The sequence below is a fragment of the Mobula birostris genome, chromosome 14 (assembly GCF_030028105.1).
Source record: "Mobula birostris isolate sMobBir1 chromosome 14, sMobBir1.hap1, whole genome shotgun sequence".
Taxonomy (NCBI): domain Eukaryota; kingdom Metazoa; phylum Chordata; class Chondrichthyes; order Myliobatiformes; family Myliobatidae; genus Mobula; species Mobula birostris.
In genome coordinates this window covers 39,586,456-39,602,958 of record NC_092383.1, presented here as the reverse complement: position 1 = coordinate 39,602,958, position 16,503 = coordinate 39,586,456, and the positions used below count along the sequence as shown (strand labels likewise).

The 16,503-nt window shown below is 42.8% G+C and overlaps 1 protein-coding gene across 2 annotated transcripts in view; it reads right to left on the bottom strand.

Moving 5' to 3' along the window:
* The window catches only part of myo1ea (myosin IEa), a 279,339-nt gene that overhangs the window by 109,481 nt on the left and 153,355 nt on the right, over window positions 1–16,503 (bottom strand). For both annotated transcript variants that reach the window (XM_072278417.1, XM_072278418.1), the window contains exons 18-19: window positions 9,082–9,180; window positions 5,077–5,221 (exon numbers count right to left, since the gene is read on the bottom strand). In XM_072278417.1, the coding sequence (XP_072134518.1) occupies window positions 5,077–5,221; window positions 9,082–9,180 (244 nt within the window). The remainder of the gene's footprint in view (window positions 1–5,076; window positions 5,222–9,081; window positions 9,181–16,503) is intronic.

Here is a 16,503-nt window from a genome sequence, read left to right as displayed (position 1 = left end):
GGCTAGGCTGAGCTCAGACCCCAGCTCTACATTTGCTGGCAGAATCGCAATGGTGACAAAGAGGCATACAGGAGTGAGATAGATCGGCTGGTTTAATGGTGTGACAACGACAACCTTGCACTCGACATCAGTAAGATAGTGGAGTTCAGGAAGGGGAAGTTGAAGAACACACTCCAGTCCTCCGTGAGGGATCAGCAGTGAGCAGCTTCAGGTTCCTGGGTACAAACACCTTGGTGGATCTATCCTGGGTCCAACATATTGATGCCATTACAAAGATGGCACGTCGCAGCTGTATTTCATGAGGAATTTGTGAAAATCTGGTATGCCTCCAGAGACTCAAGCGAATTTCCACAGATGTACCGTGGAGGGGCTTCTATCTGGTCATGTCACTGCGTGGCATGGACATGCCAATGCACAAGATTGGGAAAAGGCTGCGGAGGGCAGTAGACTCAGCTGGTTCCATCATGAGCACTGGCCTCTCCACCTTCAAAAGGTAATACCTCAACAAGTCTGCATCCATTATGGATCCATCCATCAAGGATTCTCACCATCTACGACATGCTCTCTTTTCATCACAACCGTACAGGAGACTAAAGATGATGTTTAGGACTTCCTTCCCTTTACCATCAGATTTCTGAATTGTTCATGAACCTAGGAACACTATCTCACTATTCTGCCCTCTTTTTTCACCATCTATTTTTCCACCTATTTACTTTAACTTAGTAATTTTTTATTACGTATTGCATTGTACTGCTGCCACAAAGCAACAGACATGCCAATTGTAAAAACCTGATTCTGACAGTTAAAGGATCCCGATCCGGGTTACATACAGGGCTCTGGCCAGCAGCTCTACTTCATTAGGAGTTTGAAGGAATTTAATATGTTAATAAAACTCTATCGACTTCGACAGATGTACCATGGACAGCATTCTGAGTGGTCACAACACCGCTTGGTGTTGCACAAGATTGTAATCTCACACAACTCAGCCTTACCACCATCGAGGACATCTTCAAAAGGCAGTGCCTGAAGAGGGTGGCACCCATCACTGGGGACCCTCACCCTCACCGCGCAGGACATGCCCTCTTCCTGGTCCTGCCTTCAGGGCAGAGGCACAGGATCCCGAAGATGCACGTTCAAATGCAGACACACATCCATAGGTTTCTTACTGTAACTTGTAGAATTTTTTTTTCATGTTTTGCTCTGTACTGCTGCCACAAAACAACAAACCTCATGACATATCTCAGTGACGTGCCAGGGGCAGTACAGTAGTGTAGTGGTTAGCACCACGCTTTACAGTACAGGTGACACGGGTTCAATTCCCACCACCGCCTGAAAGGAGTTTGTACGTTCTCCCCCTAACCGTGTGGGTTTCCTCCGGGTGCTCCGGTTTCCTCCCACAGTCCAAAGATGTCCAAAGGTTAATTGGTCATTGTAAGTCATCCCGTATTTACGCTAGGATTAAATTGGGTACTGCTGGGCATCGTGAAGGGCCTAATCTGCACTATATCTCAATAAAATAAAAAAATAATAATACCCCTGCTTCTGATTAACTGAGCCCATGTATTCTTCATCCATGCCAACAGTCAGGAATGATAATGATGGGATTCTCTCCTCCCTGAACTCAGGCAACTGAAATACTTACCACCACCTGTCATCCTGGCTCAGATCAGCACAGGGGAATTCAACACGGGAATCTTCCTAACTAACCCGATTCAGTCTTCCGCTGTCATGGGCAGTCACACTGGGGGTGAGGGCACCACTTTTAAAACCAAAAGCTCAAACAAAAGCAGGCAAATAGATGAAGGTCCGATTTACTCTTTGATGTGCAGATTTACAGTTTCAAACAAAACTTCTATTTTATGGGAAAGCAGCAGGATACAGAAGGGAGCCTCCTGAGAGCTAACAGTGTGGATTTAGTGTCAGATTACATGCCAAGAGGACAGTTTTACAGTAATTGGCCAAGACAGTCTTGATTTACTGCCCAGCTTCACTTTGCCACAAAGTTTGCCTTGAGCTTTCAGTGCTGATGTATAAACAGACCATGCTGGCATTTCTCAGCAGCTTGTCATTTCCTCTGTCAACTTGCAACTGCTGTTTCGAAAAGACTAAACATACTGTCTGATTTGAACACTTCTTTGAAATATAAAGGAAATTGTAAGACATCCCTTGTGACTAATTGGGGAGTGATGCATTAACATTGAGGTAACTGCAGACAAGCTACCCTGGGAACACAGATCAACAGGTTGAAAGTTCAGAAATCACAAATAATATTGGACTCGGGAAATTTTCCTTGCCGAGGGAACCTTGAAGTAAAAGTAATATAAATTCCTTACCAATAGGACTGCTTCACTAATATTATTAGTTTAACCTGATTGTTCATCCATTTTCTTATGGATATGTTATACTGACCTCTCCCGGCTAACTTTCAACTCTGGAAATGTGGGACACAACTTCAGTGGGACAGTAAGCCAGGAATGGGATAAGTCACTAATCCATCACCAGCTTGCCTTTCATATCACTGAGGGTAGACAGTTAAACTGGTGTGGGAAAGATTGTGGATCAAAGTCAGATTGGTCTCAAACTAAACCATGTGCTTCAGTGTATCAGGTATTAATGAGCAAAGTTCAATTCAAGTCTTTGGCAGCCTGACAAAAGCACTTTTTGTCACTTCCCCATCATCAGCCATTCTGTACACATCAGCAATGATGGCATCAAATAGATAAATCCTTCTGCATGAAGATTTGTTATCATTTGGCTAACAGGATACGAGAATGTATCAAACTTTCTGGAGCTCTACGTGGTTACTAGGAGTATTTGGGAACACTTAGTTCAACTAGACCAGGGGTTCCCAACCCTTTTTATGACATGGACCCCTACCATCAACCAAAGAGTCCATGGTCCTCAGGTTGGGAAGCCTTGGTCTAGACAGAGTAAATTTATCCTGGTGTTAGTTTAATTTTATTATTATATATTTATATAATAAATATAGACAATAAATAAACACAGAAGCAAGAAGTATCTCCAAATATGATTGAGCTACCTAGTAAGAAATAATGGATATGTTCAGTTTTCTGAACCAAAAGCAAACTGCAGCAGATGCTGGAATCTAGAAACAAGACAGAAAATGATGGAAATTCTCAGCATCTGCAGAGAGAGAAAAAAAAAACTAGTGTTTCAGATCCATCATGTTACATCAGAATGGGGCTAAAGGCCAGTAAAGCAGGTTGACTGTTATTTCTGCCTACGGTCCCTGCCTGTTGTCGTTACACAGCTCGTGCAGCTCAGCGTATCACAGAGGCCTGGCTGTCATGGCCGTCTGCAGACAGGAGTGGTCCGAGAGTGGCTCCCTGTTCTCAGGCAAGTCTGCCCTGAGGATCTCCCGACAGCACGTGCTGCCAAAGGCCTTTCCACAGTCTTTAAATATCCCTGATGATCAGAGACATCATCATCACAGCTTGTCACACCAGACAGCCAGCCACTCTAGTGTTGCTTGGTTGATGTTGAGCAGGTCAGTGTCAGCTAAATCAGGGGGAGAGGTGAGGTGAGGTGAGGTGAGAGTGGGCAGTTGCACAGAACGTGTTCAATATTCTGCACCCTTTCGTCACACTCACAGGATTCGCTGGTCAGAGAGATAAAAATTGATGAAACTTATTTTTAGTAATTTAAACAATATTTTAAAATAATATTGATTTTGGGGCATTCATTTATGTCAATTCATTTAAACGATTAACATCAATTAAAACAGAGACTTCATTTCCAACAACACACATCAAAGTTGCTGGTGAACGCAGCAGGCCAGGCAGCATCTCTAGGAAGAGGTACAGTCGACGTTTCAGGCCGAGACCCTTCGTCAGGACTAACTGAAGGAAGAGTTAGTAAGAGATTTGAAAGTGGGAGGGGGAGGGGTTACCTCTTTCTAGAGATGCTGCCTGGTACCTCTTCCTAGAGATGATGCCTGGCCTGCTGCGTTCACCAGCAACTTCGATGTATGTTGCTTGAATTTCCAGCATCTGCAGAATTCCTGTTGTTTACGACTTCATTTCCGATTATCTTTCCATCAGGATTAATGGAATGGACCAACAGCCAACAGGTGCTGCTAAAGGCTAATCAACCTCCAGTGCCTTATGTGCTGTAAGGCACAAAGACAGAGAGGGGAGCGAGCTTACTGCCAACTGCACACAAACCTCTTCTGTTTCTATAGCTGCTGCTTCACTTGCTGAAGATTTCCACTATTTCCTATTTTAGTTAATTATATGGAGACCTTCCTGACAATATCTGAGATTAACGAGCTCCACAACCTTTCAAACACACTTATTAGGACATTGAGAATCTGGAGTTTAGCGTTTCATGTACCACCGACACCACAGGATGCTTCCCAGGGCACGAGAGTCCAGATGCACACAACACCTCAGTGAGATTGAGGTAGCTCGGTCGAGGCAGTGAGATGTTTTGCCATTGGCCATTGCAACAATTTTGGTTCGGAGACCAGAGCCAAATAAAACTTCAGACAAAGTTGGAAGCTGAAGAATGCTAACTGGCCAGCTCAGTTACTCCTAACGATAAAGTCCACCCACGTTCTTGACAAACCAGATGGTCAGTCCATCAAGGCTCCATCTTTCCCCAAAACAGAAAAATAAAAGAAGCTTTTTAAAAGAGTTTTTGTGAATGAACCTCTGCCAATTTAATGCTTTCTTTTCAGAGACGTGCCCATAAAGTCCAGATCTCATTCTCTTCCAGTACTCTGACATAACAATTCATTCCATTTAAGAGTGAGCAGGTGATGAGGAAGAAATGTATTATTTACTAGATATAACGGTGACAGAGGAAGGACAAGTGGTGAATTTGCAATATCAAAGCATGTTCAGTCAGACAGAATAATTCTTAGGAAAACACACTTGCTTGACAGGGGGAGAAAAAAAATCAATTTTGGAAGGTTTATTGACTTCCAGCCCACAAAACCCACAATTATAAAATGGGTGAAGCAGACCTTTCAAGTGAATTCCTCCTGCACTGCAATCCTGTCACTGAGCAGAGGCAATGAGGAGGGATCAGGTAAAGTAAAACGAGTTCACGTACAGACTCTGGAGCTTTAATGAAGACTTTACTTTTGCCCATCTGGTATTGATCAGAGTCCATGTTGACAGATCGGAGGAGAAAGACCACTCCTTGCTTCTCATCTCCTCTCCAAGAAGGCCACGTCTCTTTGGTCAGGATGGCATACCTGTAGTGGAAAGGTGCATAAGCAACTTTTTCTCAGAGAATGCCTTTATACAGTTCCCCAGCTTTAATTTCACTGTTCCTTATAGTTTACGCTCAAGCTAAGATAACCAGTTAAGAGATTTACTTTTAAACATGAACAACATATCAATAAATGGTAAGATAAAAAAATCAAATCTATAAACTTTTCTTTTTGGTCAACATGGAACTTTTCTTCTTTTCAAAGTACCCAACTGATCCTTGCAGAGCTGATGAATATATTCAACATTCATTAACCCTCGAGAGCCCACACATGTTGTAATGTTACAATAACTTCTATTTGCCAATTTTTTATCATGGCCAGAGGTAATTTTAACACTAAATCACTATGTTCTAAGCAAAATGACAGCAGTAATTTTGTGCAATTTAAGTAATTCATACTGGAACCGGCAAGCCAAAGAAAACCTTACTTTATAAATATCCTAGTTGTAGGTGCATGTTAAGATTCCAATCATAAATTGTCTTAATTAGTCAAGCAGGTCCCTACACCCACAGTTTCACAAACACGCTCACGACAACCATTCCTTCCTTTCTCCTTTCTGCTAAATCATTGCATTGAATTCCTCATTTCTTTTGAGTCTCGTCATTCTTCAACCTCCCAAGCCCTTTACGCCCTGGCCAAACATCAGCTCAAAATCTTCTGTTAAGCCAAAAATATACACAGCCCTCATTCCACCAGTTGGCTCCTCTCCACAACCAGCGTTTACTCCAAAAGCCGAACTCACAGAACTCAACAGGTCACACCCCAGCATTGCTACTCCATCCTCTACAGCAGCAGACTCGATGGACCAAATGGCCTAATTCTGCTCCTATATCTTATGGTCTACAGCTTCTTAATACGCAACTATTTAGATATTGCCTCTGCTTTAGATTTAATACACATTTTGGTCATGGGGTGACTATATTACCATAAAGAGTTCCTACCCATATCCACACAGCACTATCACTTTGATTTCATCATTAGAAACATAGATAACCTACAGCACAATACAGGCCCTTCAGCCCACAAAGCTGTGCCGAACATGTCCTTACCTTAGAACTACCTAGGCTTACCCATAGCCCTCTATTTTTTCTAAGCTCCATGCATCCATCCAGGAGTCTCTTAAAGGACCCTATTGTATCGCCTCCATCACCGCCAGCAGCCGATTCCACACACTCACCACTCACTGCAGGGAAAAAAAAACTTACCTCTGACATCTCCTCTGTACCTATTAGAATTATTCCAATAAATTTACCCAGAAGAATAAAACCCATTCATTATTAGCCTTGAATATTCAAATATTAATAATATTATAATGTTCAAATATTCAAGTTACCAGCTTATCCAAAGAAATTGTATTCCATTCATATTGTTGATTTACTCAGAAATCTAGAGCCTCATGTTGTATGAACAATCACTTGTATTAGACAAGGGTTTCACACCACTCTCCTGGTTAACATCAGTTCCAGAAGTTTGTACCTTCAGAATCCACTATTTGTACTCCAGTTATCGTTGAATTTGTTTAAACATTGTGTTCAAAGAAAGGTGAAACGATGGACTAGCATTTCCTCTGTGCTGTGATACCTAGGTAAAATGGAGAATGGTGCTACACTTCCACACTCTGTCCAGACATGGAGAAGCCTAGTTTTGAGACTTGACGGCCAAAGTCAATGATGTTAAAACAATGAATTAATTTTTCCAATAAACTAGATGGCTCAGAAATACGCTGACTGGGGCTTAAACTGGATTTTAACATACACTTTACAGTGCATCAACTATATCATCCTCTGCTGTTCAAACAGTCCCTTCAAGTCAGAAACAGTATTTTTAGAGATGATATTATTCCCTCAATACGATCAAACTTTAAAAAAGACAAGAACTAAAACGAAAAGTAAAGGTAATGGCAAAAGTCTTCTCTTTAGTTACTTCTGCTATTAAACCCGATTCTAATTCTGAGAATGATATTTTGAGGGATATTTCAAGAAACACAACCTTATGTCTAGGTAATATATTTGATGGACAGCTTTTATAAACAAGACTGTACCTATAATCTCTGTTTTAAGGCACCCAGTACATTTTAAAGATTTGATCAGGATAAGCAAATACAACTTTATGATGGCTGACTGCCATCCCAATTAAATAGTTTTGACAAACTACATGGGCAAAACGCAAACTTTCTGTAAAAAAGCTGGATGTTGAATTTACGGTTGAGATTTCTATACCAGACTGCATGGTTGGGAGCAATTAACAGTTATCCCATTAACCTGCAAAATACCACTAAATATACAGTATATGCTCAGTGCTTTAACATGAGTAAACTGATTCTTAAAATTAAAAGCAAATTAATCTCATTTGAAGTCAAGAAACTCTGGTTCTAAAACAGCATGAAAAGTTACGTATGTGATTTTGGTTTATTCAAATCAGAGCACGAATATGATTTCTCTAGAATTCATATAAATATACATGGTCATATCCCCTGGCTCTACATATTTGGAAACATAAAAGAGAGGAGACTTCACTCTTAGCATCCAAATACTGGTAGTGTAGAGTATTCTCTTAACTGGAATGAATACAGACAAGCTTGGTTTTCATTCAGTATTACATGAAAGCTGCATTGTCAGGGATGCCACTTTATGTCCCTTTGTTAATTGAGATCAGGTCTTCTTGAAAAGTAGACAGTTATTTTTAAAAACAAATGGCTTGGACGAAAGAGTTCTTCAATGGATTGAAGGATCTTGTACTGAAGACTTCCTCCATCACCCTCAAGGAGGCTCACCCATTGTTTTCAGATCCAAATTTAGATTTTCATTTAAAGAAATTTACTTGAAGCATAATGACCCAGTTCAAGAACAGTTACTATCTCACAACTATCAGGCTCTTGAACACAGAGGATAACTACACTCACTTGCCCATTCCTACAACCAATGATCTCACTTTAAGGACTTTTTATCTTGTTATCTCATGTTCTTGTTAATTATTGCTATTTATTTATATTTGCATTTGAACAGTTTGCTGTCTTCTGCACTCTGGTTGATCTTCCATGATCCTGTTATAGTTACTATACTATAAATTTGGCCAAGTATGCCCGCAGTAAAATAAATCACAGGGTTGTATATGCTGACATACATGTACTTTGAACTTTGACCCAAATGTAAAGTGCCAGAAGAACATGTAACACACACAAAATGCTGAAGGCACTCAACAGACCAGGCAGCATCTATGGAAAAAAGTACAGTCGATGTTTGGTCCAAGACCCTTCGATAGGACGAGAGAAAAGAAGACGAGGAGTAGATTTAAAAGGTGGGGAGCGGAAGAGAGAAACACAAGGTGATAGGTGAAACTGGGAGAAGGAGGGATGAAGTAAAGAGCTGGGAAGTTAATTGGTGAAACAGATACAGGGCTAGTGAAGTGGGAGTCTGATAGGGCAGGACAGAAGGCCATGGAAGAAAGAAAAGGGGGCAGGAGCACCAGAGGGAGGCAATGGGCAGGCAAGGAGATAAGGTGAAAAAGGGAAAAGGTGATGGGACTGGTGAAGGAAAGGGGGAGGGGGCATGTACATATTGGACAATTTGAGTCCAACTCAAAACAGTGCCATTTTTCTATCAAAAGGCTAAATACAGATCAAACACAATGTCCTACAATGAGAAATGTCAACAAGGATATCACTAAAACTTCTTTATACCTGCGGAAGTCAGTAGTAATAATACAAGTCTTGGCAAAAAACAAACTTACTTATTGTAAGAAAATTTTATGTAAAAGAGGAGCCGGTGAATGAGAGAGAAGAAAAGAAGTGATGGAAAGTAAGGGCCTAAAAGTGAGATTAATTCAGTCATAAAAGCTCCCACCTTTGTAAGAACTTCTTAAAAACTCGTCTATATGCGTAGCCCGCTCGTCGCACTCGGATGTTTTCTTTTAAACCCAGGTACTCCACTTGATGTTTAACTCTAAAAGAAAAACAACCAACAATTGATTGGACGGCAGAATCTGGAAAAATTAGTATGGCAAAGCAACATTCCCAGAAGGTACCCTATGTTTAAATGGAAATCAAATCTTCTGTTGTCTGGATTTACCTGTACTCCTTTTATGAGGAAAATTTTATTTTGAGCTTGCTGAGCAAGATCTGGTGGTGCTGGTAAAACAGTTTCTAGACCACTGGTTACACAACATTATTTCTAGACCGCTGGCTTATTTCATCTCACTTGCTACACAATAGTACAATAATTTTGTCAGTGAACTCAGTGACTTAAAAGGGAGGGAATCAGTGGCATGCAAAAGTTTGGGCACTCCTGGTCAAAATTTCTGTTACTGTGAATAGCTAAGTGAGTAGAAGATGAACTGATCTCCAAAAGTCATAAAGATGAAACATTCTTTTCAACATTTTAAGCAAGATTAGTGTATTATTTTTGTTTTGTACAATTTTAGAGTGAAAAAAAAGGAAAGCAGCACCATGCAGAAGTTTGGGTACCCCAAGAGATTTGAGCTCTCAGATAACTTTTACCAAGGTCTCAGACCTTAACGAGCTTGTTAGGGCTATGGCTTGTTCATAGTCATCGTTAGGAAAGGCCAGGTGATGCAAATTTCAAAGCTTTATAAATACCCTGACTCCTCAAATCTTGTCCCAACAATCAGCAGGCAAGGGCTCCTCTAAGCAGCTGCCTAGCATTCTGAAAATTAAAATAAATGATGCCCACAAAGCAGGAGAAGGCTATAAGAAGATAGCAAAGCGTTTTCAGGTAGCCGTTTCCTCAGTTCGTAATGTCATTAAGAAATGGCAGTTAACAGGAACGGTGGAGGTCAAGTTGAGGTCCGGAAGACCAAGAAAACTTTCCGAGAGAATTGCTTGTCGGATTGCTAGAAAGGCAAATCAAAACCCCCATTTGACCGCAAAAGACCTTCAGGAAGATTTAGCAGACTCTGGAGTGGTGGTGCACTGTTCTACAGTGCAGCAACACCTGCACAAATATGACCTTCATGGAAGAGTCATCAGAAGAAAACCTTTCCTGCATCCTCACCACAAAATTCAGCATCAGAAGTTTGCAGAGGAACATCTAAATAAGCCTGATGCATTTTGGAAACAAGTCCTGTGGACTGATGAAGTTAAAATAGAACTTTTTGGCCGCAATGAGCAAAGTTATGTTTGGAGAAAAAAGGGTGCAGAATTTCATGAAAAGAACCCCTCTCCAACTGTTAAGCACAGGGGTGGATCGATCATGTTTTGGGCTTGTGTTGCAGCCAGTGACATGGGGAACATTTCACTGGTAGAAGGAAGAATGAATCCAATTAAATACCAGCAAATTCTGGAAGCAAACATCACACCGTTTGTAAAAAAGCTGAAGATGAAAAGAGGATGGCTTCTACAACAGGATAATGATCCTAAGCACAGCTCAAAATCCACAATGGACTACCTCAAGAGGCACAAGCTGAAGGTTTTGCCATGGCCCCCACAGTCCCCTAACCTAAACATCATCGAAAATCTGTGGATAGACCTCGAGAGCAGTGCATGCAAGACGGCCCAAGAATCTCACAGAACTAGAAGCCTTTTGCAAGGAAGAATGGGTGAAAATCCCCTAAACAAGAATTGAAAAACTCTTAGCTGGCTACAGAAAGCGTTTACAAGCTGTTACTAAGTACTGACCATGCAGGGTGCCCAAACTTTTGCTTCGGGCCCTTTTCCTTTTTTGTTATTTTGAAACTGTAAAAGATGGAAATAAAAAAGTAATCTTACTTAAAATATTAAAGAAATGTATCATCTTTAACTTTATGCCTTTTGGAAATCAGGTCATCTATTTACTAGCTTAGCTATTCATAGTAACAGAAATTTTGACCAGGGCCCAAACTTTTGCATGCCACTGTATATGGCCTTCTGTCAAATTCCTCACAGTGGACTCTGCCTCTAGATTCAAACCTACACTATTTCCATCCGCCCCCCCCCCCCCCGCAACCCCCAGTTCCTGATCCCTGGTGTTTCAGAAGTGAGATTAATTCCCAGTTCTGGCCACGCATACAGGCCATGGCCCACATCTCATGCTTTACTGTAACCTCAATCACACTGCACCCCCTAGTTCACGTTCTGGACCAATGAGTGAGCCTTGTGCCAGATCAATAAGGTTTCTGAACAATTGGATGCCGGATTGTTGGAGAATTTCAGGGAACATTAACAGATGGTAAATAAAAATCAACTTGTTCTCAAGGAATCTTTGGGGGAAAAAAGCCCCTTCCACAACTTCAAAGCCAACATCAACGTGGTTGACTTTTAGCTGCCCCGTAATGGCCCAGCAGGGCAGAGTCCAAGAACAAAAAGTACAGTTCCTTCTGCTTTTTGCAAAAGGATCACATTTCTGATGAGTGTTATGACCCAGCTGAGGCTTGCATTGTGATAAAATAAATCGTAGTATTCAATCCCTTTAGAATGATCACCCCTTTAAACAATACTTCAGTCAATCCCCTTGGGTGAGCTGCAATTGCCATATCAGTCAAAGCCCTTCGCATAGCGGTTAGCACAACGCTTTACAGTATAGATGACCCAGGTTCAATTCCCGCCGCTGCCACTAAGGAGTTTGTGCATTCTCCCTGTGACCACAAGGGTTTCCTCCGGGTGCTCCGGTTTCCTCCCACAGGCCGAAGATGTACCGGTTGGTAAGTTGATTGGTCATTGTAAACTGTCTAGTGATTAGGCTCAGATTGAATCGGGGGATTGCTGGGTGCGGTGACTAGAAGGTCTGGCAGGGCCTATTCTACACTGTATCACAATAAATAAATAAATAAATAAATTAAACCTGCCCCCCCCCCCCCCCGGCCACAATGCAATCTTACTGCAAATACCCCACCCTCCTGCAGTGACAATTTTGCTCCCTATAACCCAAGCCCACCTTCACAGCACCCTACAATCACACAGTACTTTCCCTCTCACACACCCACCCTCCCACTCGCTAAAAGCCCAGCCTTTCACCGCTCCACCCCCTCCCACTTCCTGACACCCTCCCCTCTCACCAGTACAGTGAAACATGCTTCTTGCCCCAACCCCACTGTCTGACCCCACCCTGACCCAATCCTCCGACTCCCAAATCACACCCTCACTCTCCCACTGCATCACTCCGCACCCCACCACCTGACCCCTCCCTTCCACAGCCCCACTCACACCCCGCCACTCCCCGACCCCATCCCCATCCTCTCAACAATCCACATGCACCCTCCCACTGCCCCACACCCACTCTCTCATTGACCCACCTCCCACTCCATGTCTGCCCATAAGACTCGGGAGTAGAAATTAGGCCCATCATTATCCTTTTCAACCCATTCTCCTGCCTTCGCCTTGCAACCTTTGACAACTCGACTAAACATGAAATTATCAACCTCTGCTTTAAATACACCCAATGACTTGGCCTCCACAGCCATCTGTGGCGATGAATCCCACAGATTCATCACCCTCTGGCTAATTTAGTTCCTCCTTATCCCTGTTCTGAATGAATGTCCCTCTATTCTGATGCTGTGCCCTCTGGTCCCAGACTCCCTCACTATAGGAAACATCCTCTCCACATCCACTCGGCCTTTCAATATGTGATAGGTTTCAATGAGAATCCCCCCCACGCCCTCAATGCTTCTAAACCTCATCAAGTACAGTTCCAGAGCCATCAAACACTCTTTGCATGTTAACCGTTTCATTCATGGAATCATTCTAGTGAATCTCCTCTGGACTCTCTACAATGCCAGCATATCTTCTTTTAGATAAGAAGCCCAAAAATGCTCACAATACTCCAAGTGCGGCCACGGAAAGCCTCAGTATCACATCATTGCTCTTATAGTCTAGTCTGCTTGAAATGAATAGCAACATTGCATTTGCCTTCTTTACCACTGATTCAACCTTCAAGCGATTCAAGTCCCAAGTCCCTTGGCATCTAATTTTTGAATTATCTTCTCCATTTAAAAAATAGTCTACACTGTTATTCCTTCGACCAAAGTGCATGATCATACACTTCCCTACACTATATTCCATCTGACGCTTCTTTGCTCAATCTCCCAATATGTCTGATGCTGAGTTCCTGCTTCCTCAGCACTACCTGCCCCTCCAACTACCATCATATCATCTGCAAATTTGGCCACAAAGCCATCAATTCCATCAACCAAATCATTGACCTATAATGCGAAAAGAAGTGGCTCCAACATCAACCCTGTGGAACACTACAAGTCACCACTACCCAACCAGAAAAGGCCTCCTTTATTCCCACTCTTTGCTTCCTGCCAGTCAGTCAATCTTCTATCCATACTGGTACTTTCCCATAATTCCATGGGCTCTTATCTTGTTAAGCAGCCTCATGTGTGGCACCTTGTCAAAGGCCTTCTGAAAATCCAAATAAACAGCAACCACTGACTCATAGATGCTGCCTGACCTGCTGAGTTCCTCCAGCACATTGTGTATATTAATCCACTGACTCTCTCTTGTCTATCCCCTCTGTTATTTCCTCAAAGAATTTCAACAGATTTGTCAGGCAAGGTTTCCCCTTGAGGAAACCATGCTGGCTTCGCCTATTTTATTATGTGCCTCCATGTACCCCAAAACCTCATCCTTAATAATAGGTTCCAACATCTTACCAACCGCTGAGGTCAGGCGAGCTGGTCTATAATTTCTTCTTCTTCTCTCCATTCTTAAAGAGTGGGGTGACATTTGCAACTTTCCAGCCCTTTGGAACATTCCAGAATCTAGTGATTCTTGGAAGATCATTATTATTACCTTGACAATCTCTTCAGCTACATCTGTCAGAACCCAGGGAAGTAGTCCATTTGTGCCAGGCGACTTATTTACCTGCAGACCTTTCAGTTTCCTGAGCACTTCGTCCTTAGTAATAGCAACTACATTCACTTCTGACCCCTGACACGCTCGAATTTCTGGCATATTGCTGTTGTCTTCCACAGTGAACATTGACAAAACATAGCTATTTAGTTCATCTGTCATTTCTTTGTCGCCCTTTACTACCTCTCTAGTGTCTTTTCCCAGTGGTCCAATATCCATTCTTGCCTCCCTTTTACTCTTCATATACCTCAAAAAACTTTTGGCATCCTCTTTTATATTAGCTTCCCTTTATATTTTATCTTTTCTCTCCTTATGGCTTTTTAGTTGCCTTCTGTTGGTTTTTAAAAGCTTCCCAATCCTCTAAATTCTCACTAATTTTTGCTATATTATATGCTCTCTCTTTTGTTTAGTGTTGTCTTTGACTTCCCTTGTTAACCACGTTTGCATCATCTATCCTTTAGAACAGCGGTCCCCAACCACCGGGCCGCGAGGAAACGATATGAGTCAGCTGCACCTTTCCTCATTCCCTGTCACGCACTGTTGAACTTGAACATAGGGTTGCCAACTGTCCCGTTTTTGCTGGGACATCCCGTATATTGGGCTAAATTGGTTTGTTCAATACGGGACTGCCCTTGTCCCATATTTTCCCCGCTAAGGTAGAGCGTTCCTATGAAACCGTTCATAAGCCGAAATGGCGTAAAGTGAAGAAGCAATTACCATTAATTTATATGGGAAAAAATTTTTGAGCGTTCCCAGATCCAAAAAATAACCTACCAAATCATACTAAGTAACACATAAAACCTAAAATAACACTAACGTACAGTAAAAGCAGGAATGATACGATAAACACAGAGCCCATATAAAGTAGAAATAATGTATTAACAGTGCAGTCAGGAAGATTAAGCCAAAACTGATTTGTGGAATAAAATTGGCATGTACGCGCAAGCGCATGTCACATATGCGCACATCACGCATGCGCACACAGGTGCCCGCGCAAGGCTTCATGTTCATGGTAGTCTTTCTCAGGGTAAACCCAAGTGTCCTGTATTTGACTGCTACTTTTGTCCCTTCTTTGGGAGTGAGAAAGTTGGCAACCCTAACTGTAAAAGACATGTTGAGTTGAGTTTAACCCTACTTGAACACCGCCCCCCCCCCCCCCATCCCCGGTCGGCCAGTCCGCAAGAATATTGTCAATATTAAACCGGTCCGCGGTGCAAAAAAGGTTGAGGACCCCTGATCTATTTGTCTACCAACAGCCCCTCCTCAGCCCTATCACTCTGGTTCCCATCCCCCTGTCAAATTAGTTTAAACCCTCCTCAACTGCTCTAGCAAACCTGCCCATAATGGTCCCCCTTGCATTCAGGTGTAACCCATCCTGTTTGTTCCTAAAGGCCATGTCTTCCTGAGAAGAGGTCCCAATGATCCAGAAATCTGAAACCCTGCCCTTTGCACCGATCCCTCAGCCACACATTCACCTGCCAAATCATCCTATTCTTACCCTCATTGGAGTATGGCTCAGGGAACAATCTAGAGATGACAACCCTGGAGGACCTGCTTTTCAGCTTTCTCCCTAGCTCCCTATGTTCTCAGTTCAGAATTTTATGCCTTTTCCTACCAAAATGTACCACCAGTTCCAGTTGCTCAGCCTCCCCCTTTTGGGATGCCATGAACCCGATCCAAGACATCCCTGACCCTAGCACCTGGGTGGCAACATACCATCCAGGTGTCTCTTTCATGTCCACAGAATCTCCCATCTGCTCTTCTGACTATGGAATCCCCGATCACTACTGCACTTCTCTTTTCCTCTCCCCTGTCTGGCCCACAGAGCCAGACTCAGTGCCAAAGACCTGGTCTCTGCAGTTTCCTCTTGGTAGGTCATATCCCCCTCCCCCGTCCCCAAACAGTATCTAGAGGAGTATACTTATTACTAAGGGGAATTGCCACAGATGTACACTGAACTGGCCGCCTATTCCCTTTCCCCCTCCCCCTCCTGACACTCACCTAGGTACCTGCCTTTTGGGGTGAATTATTCCCTGTACCTGCGATATGTCACCTCTTCTTCCTCTCATATTAGCCAAAAGTCATCGAGCTGCAGCTCCAGTTCCTTAAGACGATTTTTCAGCAGTTACAGCGCAAAGCACTTGGAGGTCTCCCAGAATTCCCACATCTCACACAAAGAATATACCACTAACCCTGGATCCATTTTCACCACACAGCTATGTACTAATACAGGGGTCCCCAACCTTTCTTGCACCGCGGACCGGTTTAATATTAATAATATTCTTGCGGACTGGCCGACCGGGGATGGGGGGGTGTTCAAGTAGGGTTAAGCTCACCTCAACATGTCTTTTACAGTTAGGGTTGCCAACCTTCTCACTCTCAAATAAGGGACAAAGGTAACAGTCAAATACGGGACACTTGTGTTTACCCTGAGAAAGACTACCATGACCATGAAGCCTTGCGCGGGTACCAGCGTGTG